General features: G+C 55.8%; 1 protein-coding gene across 1 annotated transcript; it reads right to left on the reverse strand.

Moving 5' to 3' along the window:
• Positions 1-1,013: 1,013 nt before the first annotated feature.
• On the reverse strand, positions 1,014-3,644 carry ZNF503 (zinc finger protein 503; the record flags this gene model as incomplete). Its single annotated transcript, XM_080694480.1, has 2 exons — positions 1,014-2,645; positions 3,348-3,644. The coding sequence occupies 2 exons, from the start codon at positions 3,642-3,644 to the stop codon at positions 1,014-1,016; spliced, it is 1,929 nt and encodes a 642-aa protein (XP_080550606.1).
• Positions 3,645-18,712: the final 15,068 nt, after the last annotated feature.

Raw genomic sequence — 18,712 nt, forward strand, 5'->3', positions numbered from 1 at the left:
GCAGAAAGCGCCGCAGTCCTGAGAAGAAGAGGAGCAGGAGGCCCGAGAACCCAAAGCTGCCGAAGCTGCCCTGCTCTTTAATCAAAAAATGAAAAAGATAAGAAGTAAAACCTTTTAATACATCAAATATACGGAATTTTAATCTTTAAAGCGATACATTGTCTATTATTTTAGTACATGACGTAAACCTTGTCCTCTTCTCAGCGGGTGGACTTAAAAATTAAAAATAGTTAAGTGTTCCGTTTAAAGAACAAAATAAGGCAAATGAGGTTTTGGAATAGAATTGTTTTTTTCTTTTTTTTTTTTGTTTTCTTCCAGAATACATACAAAAAAATACCCATTCTCTTTCGATGGTATACACCTTAAAAATAATTGCAATTTGAAATCAGAGCTGACAAATTGTGACTTGTTCTGTGTCTTTTTCATTTTTTGTAACAAACATGCATGTAAATTTGTTTTGCAATCAGACATTAAATAAGAACGTACGGTACAATCATAGCAATTTTAAAGTAACATTAAAGGGAAGACCTCTAGTTCTGTGGCGGTTTTTATTTATAATCTACAAGGGACAGGAGGGCTTGTTTTCCACATTTTTACCCTCAAGTTTAAAAAAAAAATTTCCCTCTTCCTTTTTACCCACGGAGCTCAAACTAAATAATGCACTTTTGAACCACGGGTCCGCTTGGAGCTAACATAAATAAATACCAGTGTCCATCGACGAAGTCCTCTGATGAACACTTTCTCAATTATTTTTCCTTCTTTTTCTATAAAAAGTCAAGTGATATTTTTTCAACTTTTATAAAGTTTGGGTGGGGAGATGAGACGTGGGGGAAGGGGAGTTTCCCACCGGGTCTCGCCCGCTGTGGCTGGGTGAATAGATAGATACTGTATATATTTTTTCCTTTTTCCTCGGCGGTCCACAGCCGGCGAGCCCGCCCCGCCCAGGGCTCCTCCCCTCCCGCGGCTCCGCGCCCTCGCTCGGGTCTCGCTCGCTCGCTGCGCTCCGGCCACCCTCACTGATAGCCCAGCGCCGAGGCGGTGGTCAGTCTCTGTCCGTAGAGGGCGTAAGGGGAGTAGTAGGGTCCGGTGGCGGCGGGCACGGGCACCGGGGCGCCGGGCGTGGGGAGCGGGCTCTTGGAGTAGGGGTGGTAGCGGCTGCTGAGTCCCAGCGCGTGGTGGGGGCTGCGCAGCGCCAGCGTCCCCGGGCTGCCCGGCGCGCCGGACGTGGGGATGTGCAGGTGGCAGGCCATGGCCGCCGCGGCGGCGCTGGCCAGAGACGAAGAGCTGGGGTAGCCCGACAGCAGTTTGTCCGTCCCGGGGAAGGCCGTGTGGGTCCGCAAGTGGCTCAGCAGCTCTTCGGACGTGGCGAAGCGCTTGTCGCACGGCCCGTTGGCCGACACCCAGTTGCAGATGTGCGGGAGCGGGTCGTTGGGCATCATGAAGCCGTAGGGGTAGAGGGGGTGGCCGGCCAGGGAGGGCGGCGTGGCCCCCGCGGCGGCGGCCGCCGTGAGCGAGGAGTGCACGCCGTGCAGCGGGTGCGTGGGGTACACCAGCGGGTATCCCGACTTGAGCGCCGCGGCCGCCGCGGCCGGGTCGTGCGCGCACGAGGCGCTGGCGGCCGCCGCCCCCGCCAGGTGGCTGGCGCAGTGGTAGCTGAGGCAGTACGGGTCCCGGCACAAGCTGGCGGTCATCACGGAAGGCGGCGACGCCCCGGCCAGAGGGCTGGAGCCCGCCGGCTTGCTGCAGCCCAGGGAGCCGGCCGCCGCCGCCGCCAGCTGCGCGCCCACCAGGCTGCCGGGCTTGGTGGGGTCCAAGGCCACGCCGTGCGGCAGGAACTGGGGCGGGTAGCCGGCGTAGGCCCCGGCCAGGCTGCCCGGGTAGGTCATGCCCGCCGGGGGCAGAGGGAACACTGTCTGGCCAGGCTTGTAGGGAGACACCGGAGCCACCAGCCCCGAGCCCAGCACCGAGGAGGAGGTGGGCGCGCTGGGGCCGGAGCCGGAGCCGGAGCCCGACGAGCCGCCGCAGTCCGCGCCCAGGGCCTTGCCCCCGGGCCCCCCGTCAGGGTGCTGGTTCACGTCCACGTTAATTCCGCCGCCGCAGCTAATCCGGCCGTGCGCCAGCCCCGCGGGCCCGCCTTCCGCCGAGGCGCCCCCGCCGCCCTTGCCGCCGCCGCCGCCGCCGCCCGCGTCGGGGTCTTTCTTGTCGTCCTTGCCCTCCGGGCCGCCCCCGGCCGAGGGTAGCATGCCTCCCGGCGAACAGGCCGAGGCGCTGGAGCTCGGGCTGCCTGTCCTGGGCGTGAATGGCTGGCAGGTGGCGCTCGGTACCCGGAATCCCGACTTCTCCGCGGAAACACCCCCGCCGCCGCCGCCGCCCCCGCCGCCGCCGCCGCCGCCGCCCGGCTCCTTCTTATCCGAGCCGGGCTTGGAGTACGGCTTGAAACTCGACTTGTCCTCCACGCCGATGTCGCTCAGCTTCAGGGGGCCCGACTTGGCGTCCTTGTCGCCCCCGGCGCCGCCGCCGGCACCACCCGCGCCGCCCCCGTTGGAGGCGACGGAAGAGAGTTTGGACGAGGGCGAGGGGTCCGGCTTCCCGATCTGCGAACATGTTTGCGCCAACAGCGCCAGCGGGCTCTTCTTGGCGTCGAGCTGCGGGGTCAGACAGGGGTGGGGGTCACATAGAGAAGAAGGAGACACCCTTTAGAATCCTGGCTTCGAGGGGTCTAAAGCCTCTCCGCGACAGCCCCCAAGGGCACCTCCGCCCCGGGAGCACTCTCACGACAGCCCCCTCCACCGCCACAGGAAGATTCCTGCCCTTGGGAAAGGCGGCAGAACCCACCCCAAAACCTCTGTCAAGACCTTTCCTGCATTTCCTTAGCTCTAACTGGATTTTTTTTTTGGGGGGGGGACTTGCAAAATGTTTTGGTTTTCAGCTTCGAGACCCAGAACTGTATCCCCTCCCCCGCACACACCCCTTAATTCTTTAGAGTGAGGGCTTGGGCGGTCGGCGCCTCTGAGGCTGTGTACACAAACTAGCTTCTGGGGAGCCAGAGGACCGTGACTTTGGAACGCGATTTCAGGTCTCTGCCCGCCTTGGGGGCGAGGAGGGGGTGAGCTGGGGCACATTTAACACTAAAGGGAGAAACAAGTTCGGGCCGCCTTGCCCCCAGCTTTCACACCGCTCCTTCTCCTTCCCCCTCTCCGCCCTAGTTTAGAGGTGCGGAAGAACTATCCTCTCCCCCATCCCAGCGCTGAATCACCCCAACACCCCACCCCCACCCTCAGATCCTAAGAGAAAGGACCCCGGCGGGGAGGCGGCCGGGGTAGTGGTCCCGGCTCGGCAGTGCTTACCTCGATAGGGCTGACGGGCGTGGAAGGCAGGGGCTGCAGGTACTCGGGGTGCAAAATGTGGCCAGTTCGTGCCGTCAGCATCTTCAGCACCTTTATGGGCAGGCGGTTAGCCTGGCGAAGGGGGTCAGAGGGGGGCACCGCGTGCACAAAAGGCTTGGCGCTGCCGGCCGGGGACGAGCCTGGGCCGGGGCCGGAGCTATTCCCAGAGAGCGCGCTGGTCCAGGCAGGGTCCGCGCCGCCGCCGCCGCCGCTGTGCTTACTGCTTCTTAGGGCAGAAAGCGAGGGCGCTGTGCTCATGACCCACCCGCGCGCATGGGAGCAGCGGGGGGAGGGCTCCGGGAGGCGCGGGGCGGGCTCGGGGCCGCGCACTCTCCCGGGGAGCAGGAGCGGCGGCTGGAGAAGGAGGAGCTGGTGCGGCGGCCTCGGGCGCCGGGCGCGCCTTCTCGGCGCCTGGAGCCAAAAGCGAATAATCCTAGGTGGCCCGCGGCGGAGCCGAGGCCGGGCCCGAGGAGCCGGCGGGGCTGCGGGGGTGCCGGGCGGCTCCGGGTGCCCGCCTCGGGCTGCGCCCCCGCGCTGCGCTCAGGCGGCCCCGAGCCGGCGCCGCGCTCCGCGATGTGAGCCGCTGCGTGTCCAGCCCGGGCTCTGGCGAGGAAACTCACTTCAAAAGCAGCTGCACCGAGGGGGAGATTAAAGCCTTTGCCGCCTTCCAATCAAATGGGAGCCCGAGGTGATTGGAGGGTCAAGGGGATGTGACGCGTCCCGCGCCGCCGCCGCCGCCGCCAGGACTCTCAGAGCTGGTTTTAATGGGCAGCTCCTTCTTCGCCCCCCCCCCCCGCCGCGGCCCCTCCCTCGACTTAGCTCCGAGGACGAGATGGACATTTATTCTACGTTTGCCATTCGCCGCCTCCCTCTTTTTCCCTCTTTGTCGTTCTTGCGTTTCCCAGTTCGAAAATAAACTGAAACCTTCTTTTAGAGCCGGTGCGTGTACCGACAGACTGCGGGTGTCCCGGAGTAGCGCGGAGGGCGTGCGGAGAGCAGCCCGACGGCGACTCCAGGGCGCGCAGGGCCGGGCACCAGGTGCGCCTTTCAGTAGCTGAGCTCCCGCTGGCCCGGCCGCGGGGTCAGGAGAGGCCGCGAGCGCGAGCTGGAGGAGTCCGCCCGCCCGCTCAGATATCCGGAGATTTCAGGGCGGAGAAACCAGAAGCTACGCAGGCAGCGGAGGCGGCGCGGCTCGTCCCGGCGACGTGCGCCGGACTCCCCGCCCTTCTGGGCCACGTGACACCCGAGGACGCGCACATAGGGGCTGGAGCTGGGGTCACATGCTTCCTCTGTTTCACACTCAGCCCCCCCCCCCACACACACACATATTCGTACTCCCCCTTGCCAGCCTCTTCCCTCAGCCCCCTCCCCGTTCTTTGGGCATCTCCACCCCTCCATCAATTGTCAATGTGCCTCGACCGCAATCAATCAGTTATTTGTCAGCTCTTGTCAATCCGCCAGTGATTTATGTCAGCTTTTGTTGCTGATTACAAGGCGGGTGTGACTTGAAGGAGAAAAGAGAGAGGGAGAGTCAGAGGAAGGAAGAGACCGAGAGGGAACCGGAGGAGGGGGAAGAGGAGCGGCCTCCTGGGATGGGGGGAAGGGGCGCTAAGAAAAAGAATGAAAGAGGAGGGAAAAGAGTGTCCCGAAAATGAGTAGTGAGCGCGAGTGCGCAGGTGCGCCTGGGGCGCCGAGAGGGGCACGCAGGCCCGGGGCGGCGAGGTGCCTCCCCTCCCGTGGTTGGAAAGACCGAGTCACCCCTCTACCTCCGGGGCTTCAGTCCATTAGGGCACTGGAGTTCGGGTGGCTCGGGGGACCCGAGACCGGCGGCAACGTCTAACGCGGGAGATTTCCCGCTTCCCGGGGATAATCCCTTGGGGGTGTGCATTGCTGCCGTCGGGCTGCCGTCCGGTGCAGACATCACCCTCCTTAATGCCCGGACCCCATACTCGGAGACTTCTTTCCCAGAGCCACTTAATCACCGACGTAACCTAAAGTGGTGGCGCTCCATGGTGGGGTGGCACTCTCAGATCTTCGACTCCCTCGGTTAATAGCCAGGGCTGCAGGGCTCGGGAGCAGAGGCCTGACCGAGGGGGTGTGGGGAAGCCCGCCTCAGGCTCACTCCTCTCCCTCCGCGTCACCCCGCAGCCTGGGGAGCTGGGGTGCCTGGGCGGCCCGCTGGAATCCAATGGGACCGCGAGCAGCACTGGCCTGCGCCGGGCGAGCGGAGCGAAGGGGCGCGGGAGGGAGGCGCGGAGCCTGCGGGAGCGCGGGTTCTTCCCGGGACGCGCGGCGGGACCGCTGCGTCCCCTCCACTTGCACCGTCACGCGGGCTGTTTGGAGAGGAGAGGGGAGGCGCTGTGCGAGCCGCGTGTACCTGGATCTGGGCGCGCAGTGTCAGCCTGCGCCGCTGTGAGTTCTCAGGGCTTTGGTAGTGTCCGGAGAGAGTTCGAGGGTCACCTCCAGAAACTCCCAGAAACTAGAAGGGGGCGAGAGAAGAACACACCCCTTCCTCCGAGGGACTTGGAAGACTTTGGAGCTCCCCTCCCCCACTTTTCCGCGCGGTCTCCTTTTGTTGTTAAGGCCTTAGATAAATGGTCGGGCCGGGAGCCGGGAGCCGGCGGTGCCCGCTCCGGGGAGGGGGCCGAGGCTGGAGGCTGAGCCGGGTGCGCGCGGGCTCGGCCTGGGACCTGCCTCCCGCAGGCTCGCCCTTTCCTCACGCCACCCATTCCCCTGCCCCCTGCTTTCTCCGTCTCCCACCCCACACGGGACCGAGAACTTTGTAGGGTGACTTTCAGAATTTTTTTTTCTCAGGGCTTCTTTGCGTTTTGATTTTTATCCCTTGATTCTTTCAGCTGGTCAACTTATGAGATGGTGGCTTGACTGAAGCTCATTTAGAGAGCAGAGAAGAGGGAGTGAGGTGCTGTGTGTATGGGGCTGGTGTTTGTGAGTGTGTGTGTGTGTGTGTGTGTGTGTGTGTGTGTGTAAGAACACACCTGCACTCAGGGGGCTTGTAGTGTCTCTGTGCGACAGCCGAGGAAGGTAAGTTGGCATGACCGCGGGGCGACCACACGCGAGGTGGGGAAGGCTGTCTGATCACTGGAGTGTGAGCCCCAGGTGCGGTTTCAGGGCCGACAGTCGGAAGCTGTCGTCGCAGGCAGCGTGGGTGTTAGCGGCGGTGTGGGTGTGGATTCGAGCCGCCCGCTGTGCTCCGCCGGGCCTCGGGCCCCGAGTGGCCGCAGCCTCTCCAAAAGGCCCGAGCGCTGCCTGCCGGGGCTGCGGCTGAGCTGGGGGTATCCGCAGGCGGGGACTTCGGTCCCCACCCTGCGCTCCAGCCTCCAGGCGCAGTTTCCCCCCCTCCTCTAATTCCAGCAGCTTTCTTTTTGCGCCCGGGGTCTCAGGGGGACCCCTACAGAACTCATAGCCTGGGGGCTGCGGAATGGCGCCGCGCCCCGGGAGTCGCCGCACGTGTTGGGTTTTTTTCTGGGCTCTGGGTGGGCGCGGGTCGAGGGCCGCGAGCGCTGGCTGGCTCTAAACGCGACTCCGAGGGTCCGAGCGCACGGGGGCGCCTGGGTGCCTGCGAACCCGGCGCTTCAGGGGGGCGCCAGAGCCCCAGCCCGCGCCTCCAGAACGCGAGGCCAACTCTCCGAAGGCCGAGAGTCCGGGGTGGGGGCTGTTAGTTACTCCCCGAGGGGCCTAATGCGTCCAGCCCCCAGCGGCGGTAGGTGAGGATGTCCTGCGCATTTTATTTGCACACAATGGAAATGGTTTGCTTCCTCTAAAAAAGGAGTGGGCAAGGCAGATTTTTGAGGGGGTGGGAGGAGGAGAAGGAAGGGGAGAGAGCAGAGGAAAAAAGTTTGAAAATGCCTTGAACTATTCACTGTCGAGATGGCTAATCAGTATTGAGGCCGGAGGGCAGGCGGGCCGCCTTTCACCGCCGCTTCCCTTTCATCTCGGGCTCGGCGGAGGCGCTCAATTAAAAGCCTATCAGTTTGTAAGTAAATCAACGCCTATCAGAGTTGTCACATCAAACAAAACGATTATTATTGCAGCCCGCCTCCCCTATTAATCTCCCTCGAAGATAATCCGCCTGACAGGTCAGGCCCGGCGAGCTGGAAAGCCTGGCCCAGAGCGCCCAAACAGTCCCGGACTGGCGCGCCCCCCAGGGGCCTCCCCACCCACGTCCCGTTCCGCTTCGCAGTCCCAGGGGAGGGGCGAGAGACAGAACTGGCCTAGGCCACCGGATCCAGGCGGGCCCGCCCGACCCGGAGCGGGGCCCAGATTCCCCGGGCCAGTGGGACAACTCTGGGCGCCCTGACGCTCCGGGCTGGGGAGGCGCCCGTGCGCGGGCGCGGCGACCTGGCTTGGTCCGGGGCCTGGATGTGACCTGCGGTCTTCTAGGCTCGCTTTTACTGGTGGCTCTCCATTCGTTTCTGTTCCTTCTTCTCCTTTTTGCTTCCACTGCAGCTTTCTTTCTCTCTGACCTTTTTCTTTGTATTTCCTCCTTTCCCCTTCCCACTTCCCGGAAACATTTCCTATGGTGTTTCCCTCCCATTTTGCACAGTCCCACAGTCAGGAGTAGGGCATTCTCAGCGCCCGGGTTATTTCTTCCGTGGTAGGATTGCCTCAGGAGTGTGCTCAACTCCCAGGATTTCACTACAAAGTCATTCCTAATTTCTTCACAAACCTGGCGTTTAGGAACTCTGAGCCTGTTTAAGGGTTGAGTGCATTTGAAGTGTGTGTGTGTGTGTGTGTGTGTGTGTGTGTGTGTGCATGCAAGCGGGAGTGCAGGGCAGTTAGATGGGTGGATGGTTGCAAATACCCTGTTCTGGAATTAGTGTTTGGCTTTGGAATTTCACAATTACAACTTGCTATTGGTGTTGCCTGGCCTTTGCAAATAGATGAAAGAGACCCACAGGGCAAGGGGACCTCAGCGCTGTGTGTGTGTGTGGGGGGGGGGGTTGCTAAATATTTCATAAGTAACTCCATCCAGATAACTGCTTCTATGGCCTCAAATTGGTATCCCCAGGACTCCCGGCAGAAATCGTGGCCTTCTTCCGGGTGGCTTCTGGCCTTCCACCGCGGAATGCCTTGGAGTCAAGCGCAGCCCTTTTCTGAGCTCTTTCTCCAAATCCATAGACCCAAATGGCCACTTTCCAGAACGGGATGGAGCCAGGATTGAGGGCTGGCTGAGGCATCTTAGAGAGAAAGGCTGTGCCAGGGACATCAGGCCCCGCTACCTTACGTGCCAGATTCAGTACCTCCGCAGCCCACTCCCGATCTTTAGGACTGCCTGGGAAACACCCCAAGACCTTCTGGACGGCTTAGTGTCCAGGCTGAGCCCTTCCCCAGCGATCACTCCTGGGCTGTGGGCAGATACTGAATGGAGCTTGCTTAGGACACTGGGCAGCAAGACTGGTGCCTCCACCCCCCCAAACCCCTCTTTGTCCTTACTGCATAGCTGGCCTTGTGGGGATATTTATTTCTACACCCAGAAAGATAATGTTGATGCAGTGGCTTTGTTACCTGTCTGCCTGATTTTCTTAAATGTATTTATTTCACCTTTGCCCAGTTGTAGATACTTAAAGAGCTGTAAATAGGGCACCCCTTTACTCTGGTAATATAGGAAATACTCACAGGGTGGTCACTTGGCCTTAAGTCTATGTCTGATCCAGATGACACCCAAGCAGGAGCTTTCAAGACACTTGCTCTAGAAAATTTCCGAATTAATTACACGTACACACACCAAGAATGTAAGAACATTTTATATCTTTCTATACATCTAAATATTCAAGTGTGTATGTTACAGCCTTGGAAGCCAAAAGCTACCAGTGCTGTTCTTACTGGACGTGGAACTGTTTGTATAATTTTAAAATCTCCTCGCACTTACACATAAATCTCGATCTAATAAATTCAACCTTGTCATTTTTAGAACCGATGGGATTTTTCCGGCTGTCGTTTGTGCTGCGTTTATCCCTACTCGCTCGCATCTAGCAGGAAACGACTTTCGACTGTCTAGAACGCGTGCGCCTCGGCCCAGCCCCGACCTCGAAGCGGCTCCTGGCGGCTGCGGGTCTAGCCTCCGAGGTAGGCTTGACGAGCTGTGTGCCTGCGGGTCGAGCTGCCTCCTGCTGCCCAACGGTGCCCGGGAGCCCCCATTTTTGCCCACGCTTCGGAAATCTGTCCAGCGAAAAATGAAAGCAAATCCCACTGCAGAGGCGGCCAAACTACCCCCACGCAAGTGTGCAAGAGATCCTGCGGTAGCTCTGAGGGCAGCGGGCCGAGCGTGCGTGCGTGGGTTGGGGCAGGGGCGAAGAGGCGCCCTGGGGCCGAGCCCTCCCCGCCACGCTTGGGCGTCCGAGGACGAAGTCTCCCAGCTGCTGCGGACGCTCCGCTGGGTTTTGTGATAGCACCAGGGGGTGAGGGAGGCGGTTTTGTAAAAGTTGTAGAAAGCTTTGCTCAAGTGTCTGCCCGGGAGGACTCCTTTTAAGACACCTTAAAAACCGACGGCCTCCCTGAGGGGGAATGGCCCGGAATCCGCTTGGGCTTCGGCCCTCACCTCGAATCAGCGGCTAAACAACCTCCCGCTGTCTGGGCGACAAAGTTTCCAGCTCCTTCCCGGGGCCCGCGCACCAGGCCTGGGCGCTCGGGCGCTCCTCGGCAGCTTCGGCCTCGACCCTGGCCCCGGCCCAGGAGGAGCTTACGCCCAGGCGGGAGGACGAGTGTGGTTCCCACTCCCACCTGTCTCTTCAGATCGCCCTGGCGACCCTCCAACTCCCGGCAGCCGGCGCTCCCCCTGCCAGCCGCGGGTTTGGGGGGCGAGGGGGCAAAGTGCGCGCGCGGACTGCGCGGGGGCGGCCCCGCGTCTCCGCGCCCGGCTTGTCGCGAAGCCTGCCGCGGCGGGTGAGTGATGAGGGCAGAGAAGGGCGCCCATAAATCGCGGGTGTCAGGGCGAAAAACTCTCTTTATTGTCTGCGTGATGGATGGGCCTGGGGACGAGACACCAAATACTTCGTATCGCCTTTAAATGGGAACACATTTTCCGCGGCCATAATTCATGTTTTTTAAATAGAAAGTTTGAAATGTTGCCTATATTTCACCGGCCCTGACATATTTATGAATCGCTCCCTGCATGCAAATATCATTATTTAAAGCGCCGGGGAGAGACCGGGGGAGGGGAGGAGGCGCGGCCCCCGGGGCGTGGGGGTGGTGAACCGAGGAAATGTCGGCGGAGGGGGGCAATCTCCCTAAAGGGCAGCCGATGAGGCGCGGGGAAGAGCCGAGTCTGGAAGCCGAGCAGGCCCCGGGGCTCCCCGCCCGCTGCGCCCCGCCGCCGAGCGAAGTTGGAGGGGCTCGAGGCGCCGGCCGGCCCCAGTATCCAGTCCCGAGGTCAGGAGATATTTAGCGTACTTCTCCGAGGCCCGGATCCAAGCTGAAGTCACCCTTTTCAAGAAAGAAGTTTAAAAAATAAAAAGAATTTAACAAACGCAAAATAGTATCAACCCAACACGTTTCGTGCTCTTCGCCACTGCATCGATTTTATTGATTTTTATTCTGCAAACCTGGGATTAGGCGCACTCGGGCGGGGCGGCTACAGAACCCAGTCACCGGGGGGAGTAAAAGAGGGACGGCACGGGCACCGCGGCCCCACCCGCCCCGGCACCCAGCTCGCCATCCCCGGGACCGCGGAGCCTGCGGGAGACGCGGGGCCCGAGAACTCGCCCGGGCTCCAGGGCTTCGATCCCGCCCCTTCTCCCCCCAGTGCACCGCAGTGTTTCCAGGATCCGCCTCCGCCTCCCCATCCCAATGTCCGTCTGAATCGCTTTGGGAAAAAGCCGGGCACTTGCCGTCCGCCTCTCCCCGCTGCGTCCGGCCGGGGCGGCGTCCACACCTGCGCCATCCTCGCCGAGACTTTACCTGTGCGGTCCGCAGCCGCGCAGAACAAAACATGGTAGGGAGGGACAGAGAGCACCGCCGAGACCGCGGGGTGCTCGGCCCTCGGTGGACCAGGGGCCGGACGCTGGCCCCCAGCCACGCGAGCCCCAGCGCCCCGGGAGGTAGTGCGGGGGAAAGGGCGAGGGGCGCCGGCCTGGGCAGGAGGGGCGGGCCCGCGAGCACTTCCGCTAGGGGTGGGGCCGCGGGCTGACGTCGGACCCGCCCACCGCCGCGCCGGCCTCGGCCTGGCCCCGCCCCCGCGCCGCCGCCTGGCCCCGCCCACAAGGCGCTGGCCCCGCCCCCACCCCGCTGGCCGCCTGGGCTGCCGGCAGTCTGGCGGGTGCTGTCGGTTTCCCACAGCGCGATGGGTAGCTCCCTTTTTGCCTGGGGCTTATTTCTTTTTAAATCACAAGAACAGAAGCACCTACAGCCCAGCAATCTGGGCCCAAACTTACACCTAAGATTTCTTACAACTCTGGTTATCTGGTGGTCCTGAGACCCTGGCCCAGGGGCTCTCAAACTTCCTCTGGCTCCCGACCAGATGTCTCCATCCAGTGAAGTGGACAAACTCAACAGAAAATCTTGTCATGGCCAAGGGTTACCGGAGGTGGGGCGGAGTACAGAGCATGGTGTGTAAGCCAAGAAGACCTCAAGGAAGAGGAGGGGTGGGCCAGGTGGAGGGGACTGGACGGTAGACTCCAAGAGGGCAGAGATTGGGGCTGTTCCTTTAAGGACTGAATGAAGAAAGAGCATTTGTATGTGTCATCAACTGTGCCGAATGAATGAATGAAGATATATGGCGTTCACTGCACAGTTGGGGGCCGCCTACAAGTATTCTCTATGATCTCACATCCTGAGATTTTTTTTTTTTTTTTTTTTTTTTTTGCAGTACCGGGGTTGGAACCCAGGGGCATTCTATCTCCAAGCTACACACCCAGCCCTATATTTTTTAGTCTTATTTTTTAGATTTTTTAATTCTTTATTTTGAAACAGGGTCTCACTGAGTTGCAACCGGCCTCGCTAAGTAGCTGATCCTCTCCTTGAACCGGGATCCTCTAGTCACAGCCTCCTGAATGCTGGGATTACAAGCGTGCACCACCACACCTGGCTCTGAGATGTTTTAAATTTATGAAAATCTCATGGAAAGATAATGGTTATTTTGAGTCTCAGTATTGTAAATGCCAAATAAGTGGATGCTGGAGAGGTTAGAGAAGTATCTATGGTTTTACAGTCCCTTGTTCAGGTTTTGAAAGCACAAAAATGTGCTGTTGACACAATTTAATAGAACAACATGCCTCTCCCTTTGCCACTCCTTCTCCCCAACATTCAGGCATGTTTCTCTCAAGATTGTAACCTGGGCCCCCTTTTCTCTGCTACTCTTTACAAACGATGACAACCACAATTTCAGTGTTAGTCCATTCTGACTGAGCTGCTGCTCTAAACACCTTCTAACTGTTCTGCCCATCCTCAGCCTAAAAACTCTCAACTTCAAAATCTAGTTCCAGCTGGGCGTGGTGGTGCCGTAACCCCCAGCATTCGGGAGGCTGAGACAGGAGGATCCCAGTTCGCAGACAGCCTCAGCTACTTAGGCCCTTTGCAACTCAGTGTGACCCTGTTTCAAAATAAAGAATAAAAAATCAGGCTGGGGGTGTAGCTAAGAGGTAGAAGACCCCTGGATTCCATCCCCGGTACTAGAAAAAAATGATTTAAAAAAAACCTAGTTCCAAACTACTTTTTTTTAAAAAAGCCTTCTTTTATACTATAAAATTGTGAAACAAATATATGCTCACTTCAACCAAGAAAACACTAAAAAGCACACAGAGTAAAATGTTAGTGATCTCCCTCGTCCCTTCTTCAGCTCTCATCCAGTCTCCTGAGGCGGCCAGGGTTTAGAGCCTGGGGTGAACTTTCCATCCTGTGCACACTTGTAGTTCTTGCCTAATCTGCCATCACATCTATGGGACTGTTATGTGATTGCTTGTTTATACAAAAAAAGCATCAGGCGTCTCTGGCCTTGCTCATTTTTCTTTATAATGAGTTGTAGATATGGAATTAATTGACTTGCCTTTGGCTGCGTAGTATTCCGTTGAGTGCATATGCCGCATTTACTCATTCTCCTATTAGTGAGCATGTAGGTTGTTATCAGTTTTTTTTCACTTATAAAATTTCTTGGGTCTAGTCAGGCGTGGTGATACAGGCCTGTAACCCCAGTACATGGGAGGCTGAGACAGGAGGCTTATAGACTCAAGACTAGCCTCAGCAACTGAATGAGACCCTGTTTCAAAATAAAAAATAAAAAGGGTTAGGGGTATAGGTCAGAGATAGAGTGCTCCTAGGTTCAGTCTCCAGTATAATTTTTTTCTTGTGTCTATATCCTTGCAATCAGTCACATTATTTCCATAGGATAAATTACCAAATGTGAAGCTGTCTACACATCTACCAAATAGAACAATTTCTTTATTCTTTCCATGTCCCTGTGTTTTCTACCCCTTCTCTCTCCTCTTCCTGAAAAGCCTTTGTCCCTTGTGCTTGTGTGTTCAACTCTCAACCCTGCAATCACCAAATCTGATACTATAATTGAGGTATTCTGTCCAATATCCACCTCCCTCCTCCTTCTCACAGTGTCGTGATGTTTCGGGCCTACTGAGTGGTTTGTGATTGACACAGGTCAGTCATGACAGCCCTGTTTTCTTCTTTCCAACCATTGTGACTAGGCCTCCATGCAACCCACTTAGGCAAATGCGGAACAGGTGGTGGTAAAAGGGCTGGCGAGGCAGGAGGCGAACACTGGGGATAACTCTTGTTTTCAGGATCCAAGGGGATGGTGCCGATGCTCTGGCCCTTCCCTTCCCCCCTTCCTCTCTTCTTCCTTCTCTGAACTTGGATCTAACACCTGGAGCTGTAGCCACCCTCTTGTGACCATGAAGGAAAGTCCAAGAGAATAGAAGAGTGAGAGGTAATCTTGACGTCATTGGGAGACATCAACAGCAATCATCCTTCTCCAACACCCTTATTATGTTAGGAAATGAAAAATCTATTTGTCTGAGTCAATGAAATTGGGGTTTTTTATATTTGTAGCCAACATATCTTTTATCTTCCCTTTTAGCGAATATTATTTCCAGTGGTGGTGTTTCACCATGGGGATACCAACACAGTAGTTCAAAAAGGTTTAAGAAATTTATTTTACAGACTTTCCTCCAGTATAGTTTTTGCAATCGCCTTAGAACCAGGTGAAATTCTTTTGAGATGGCTTTGATACTTTATTTTATTTGTAGTACTGGGGATTGAACCCAGGAACACTCTACTTCTGAGCTACACCCCTAGCCCTTTATCTTTTGAAACAGGATCGCTGAAGTTGCTGAAAGACTTTCTAAGTTGCTGAGGCTGATTGCGAACCTGTGATCCTCCTGTCTCAGCTTCCCAAGTTCTGAAACTTTGGTATTTTAGAGCAGCACACAGTTATCGGAAGTCAAATGTGGTAAGATCTTCAGCTCTCAGCACTATAGTATATTATTATTTTTGTTGTTGTTATTGTTTGTGTGGCACTGGGGATAGAAACCAGGGGAATTCTACCTCCGAGATACATCGTCCAGCCTAACATTATTTTTTATTTATTTATTTATTTTTATTTATTTATTTTTTGTGGTACTGGGGTTCTTGGAAACCCTTCTACCTCCGGGCTACACTCCCAGACCTAATTTTTTAAAATATATTTTTATTTGGAAACAGGGTCTCTTAAGCCAGCAAGGCTGGCTCTGAACCAGCACGATCCTCCTGTCTCTGCCTCCCAAGCGCGGGGATTACAAGTGTGCACCACCACGCCCGGCTTATTTTATTTTTTGAAATAGGATCTTGCTAGGTTGATGAGGGTCTCACTACTTGCAGAGGCTGTTCTTGAGCCTTTATTCCTCCTGCTTCAGCCTCCCAAGTAGTGGGATTACAGGCATGTGCCACCACACCCAGCTATAGTAAACTCTTATATAGTAGACATGGAGGGCTTCAACTATACCTCCTTTGTCTGCTTAGCATCTGAGCCCCCTTCTTGGTTGTTAGAGAGCAGGGCCTGCTTTCACCTACAGAGACTGAAGGGGTCACCTTATCTTCCCTCTCTCTCCCTGGCAGTTGAGGCTTTGCCAACCACAGGTCCTTCCTGGCCCTCTAGCTCTCGAGGAGTGAGCAGGGGCCGGGAGAAGCATGGAAACCCTTCTCATCAGCAGCACCCCTGAGCCTGAGGCAATGCCCTGACCTTCCAGGGGAGGCAGAGAGGAAGGGACAGTTGCTGCCCCATCCCATGGCATAACAGCAGCAACCGGAGTGTGGGTAGCCTAAATGGATGACTCCATAGCATGACCTGCTGCATCTCCATTTCCCAGCCACTGTGGGTTCCTGTTCCTCCCAAGGTGGGCTTCAGTCTACTCCTTGACTCTGAGCTTCCTGATATCCTTTTCTGCTTCAGTTAGCCAGAGCTAGTTCTGTTACTGGCAACCAGCCAACAATATCAGCTGATTTACCATTGCCTGGCTCATTGGGTGGCTTCTTAACAGGATGGTAACGAGTGCTTCTTGGTCATGCCTGTGGACTCCAGTAATTGGGACAAGAATGAGCTCCAATGTCGAACAGTCTGGCTGAATGCTTCTAACCCACTAGTGATTTCAAGTGAAAAAATGTTAAATTCATTACAGAAAATTGGCCATGCCAGAATGGAGTGAGGGAATCATATTAATGATTGTCTCCAACACCTGCCATGTCCTGGAAACTTACTGCAGGTAACTTCCCAACACTGCCTTACTTTCCTCTTACCAAAGCCCAGTGGGGAAAGAATTATTGTCCCTATCTGGTTTGAGAATACACAGAATGTTTCCCCTTTACTTCTAACCTTCCTCCTGTTGTTGGGATGGTACCACCTCAATCTGTCTGATTAAGATTTCTAAGACATCAAGAGGACACTGGCAAGATCGGTCACCTTGGGTGACAGCTCTGCAGAGCTTGAGAGCCTAAGTGTCTGGTACCTTGGAGTACTCAAAAAATGTTTGTGGAATGCCATCATTGGCACAGGAACACCTCTAGGTGGTGGTTCCTTGGGAAGGTGGTGATTTGATATGTTTGAGGTGTCCTGTCTGGCAGCAGCATCAGTTTCCACTTCGACTGCATCGCCTTGTCCTTGACCCCTGACCTTGGTCCAGATGCTGCACAGATCTCTGTGCTCAGTGTTTCTTCTCCTTCTCCTTCTCCTTCTTCTTCTTCTTCTTCTTCTTCTTCTTCTTCTTCTTCTTCTTCTTCTTCTCCTTCTCCTTCTCCTCCTTCTCCTTCTCCTTCTCCTCCTTCTTCTTCTCCTTCTCCTCTTCCTCTTCCTCTTCCCCTCCTCCTCCTCCTCCTCCTCCTCCTCCTCCTCCTCCTCCTTCTTCTTCTTCCTCTTCTCTTTTTTTTTTTGTGGGTCTGGATGGAACCCAGGGACATTTGACCTCTGAGCTACACCCCCTGCCCTATTTTTTATTCTTTATTTTAAAACAGGGTCTCACTAAGTTGCAGAGGGCCTCACTAAGTAGCTGAGGCTGTCTGTAAACCGCAGTCCTCTGGTCTCAGCCTCCTGAATGCTGGGATCACGTGCGTCACCACACCCAGCTTCTTTAATTTTCTAACACTACTTCTTTCCTTCCTTTCTCCTTACATACTTTTTGAAAGCATTAATTAGGAACACAAATATTTACTTAGTGAGGCCCTCTGCAGTTTAGTGAGACCCTGTTTCAAAATAAACAATAAAATAATAGGGCTGGGAATGTAGCTAGGAAGTAGAATGCCCCTGAGTTCAATCCCCAGTACTGCAAACAAACAAACACACATACAAACAAACCACAAATATTAAACCAGGTGGGGTGGTGCATGCTTGTAATCCCAGTACTTGGGAGGCTGAGACCAGGAAGATCCCAGGTTCAAGGCCAGTCTTAGCAACTTAGTGAAGTTCCCTGCAAATTAGTGAGACCCTGTTTCAAGATAAAAAATACTCCAGGTGTGGTGGTGCATGCCTGTAATCCCAGCATTTGGGAGGCTGAGACAGGAGGATTGTGGTTCGAAGAAGACCTTAGTTACTTAGTGAGGCCCTTTGCAACTCAGTGAGACTCATTCCAAAATAAAGAATAAAAAATAGGACGGGGGGAGGGGGTGTGGCTCAGAGGTAGAATGCCCCTGGGTTCCATCCCCACTACCACAATATATCTAATAAAATAGGGCTGGAGTGTAGCTTGGAGGTAGAATGCCCTTGGGTTCCATCCCCAGTACTAAACACACAAAAAAGAACACAAATAATGTCATCTTACTTTCAGGCCCCAAACTGTCTACCATGAATTTCAACAATACTCAACAGATGCTGGCTATTTGAATTCATTTTCAAAGGCTTTTCCTTCTCAGTCATCTTTGCTTCTGAATATTCTGTCCTCTGGGGACTCCTTCTACCACATGGTTCTTGGGTTGAATCCACCAAGTTTCACTTGAAGAACCAAAGGCCTCACCTGGTTCTCAGTCCCTGCTGCTTCTTCAGAAGAAAAGGGGATCTTTTTGCTCCTCACCAGGTGGGGGACCAGCCCATGGGGCGGGCAGGCCTGCCAGCCTTAGGGGGCAGGGTTTGGAGGGGGATCAGCACTAGAATGGTCTTCCACCTCTTTCTCCCTAATAATAATCAGCCTCCAGATGTTGTCAACTGACTCCCCTTTTGAGATGAGCCCCACAACCTCTTGCTGTAGGATCAGAATGAAGGAATCAACTACTTCTTGGTGAACCCGAGTGTGAGGGGAGTTGGTAAGCATGCTAAAATGAGGAAGGCAGTCCTGGGAACCAAAGGTACGTTAGCTCCAAATGCCATACAGATAAAAGGAGGAGAGAAGCTTTCTAGGAAGGCGACAATATTTCTCCTTTCTCAGGACATTTCTGCCCCAACCTCAGCCCTCAGCCCCTCACCCCCACTAAAATCCGCTTAAGATGTCCCTTTCCACACTCTGCTTTGGTTGGCCCTCACACTGTCCCCAACCCTCGGGGACAACTCTTTTCCACCCCAAACAATTCCCCCATGGCCTAGCTCCTCCCGTTCAGTCTTTCCCTCCAAAGGCTTGCTTTCCATCGTCCCTAGGACCAGCCAGCTGGCCTGGAATCTTTCCTTCACACCAACACACTCACGGGGCCTGCTTTGATCATGGGCTCCCTCCTGTTCCATCCAGCTCAGGGCTCAGCGGCCCACCCCTGCCTCCAAGGAGCAGAGCACGACGCTCTAGCACGCGGTGGGCTCTGGGCTCTGACTCCACGGCCCCATTTACTAGGTGTGTGACCTGGTTCTTAACCTCTCTGAAGTTTCCACTTCCTCCTCTGCAAAATGGGTGTAATAATGGTCCCTGCTTCATAAG

Source organism: Muscardinus avellanarius (assembly GCF_963383645.1).
Source record: "Muscardinus avellanarius genome assembly, chromosome: 4".
Taxonomy (NCBI): Eukaryota; Metazoa; Chordata; class Mammalia; order Rodentia; family Gliridae; genus Muscardinus; species Muscardinus avellanarius.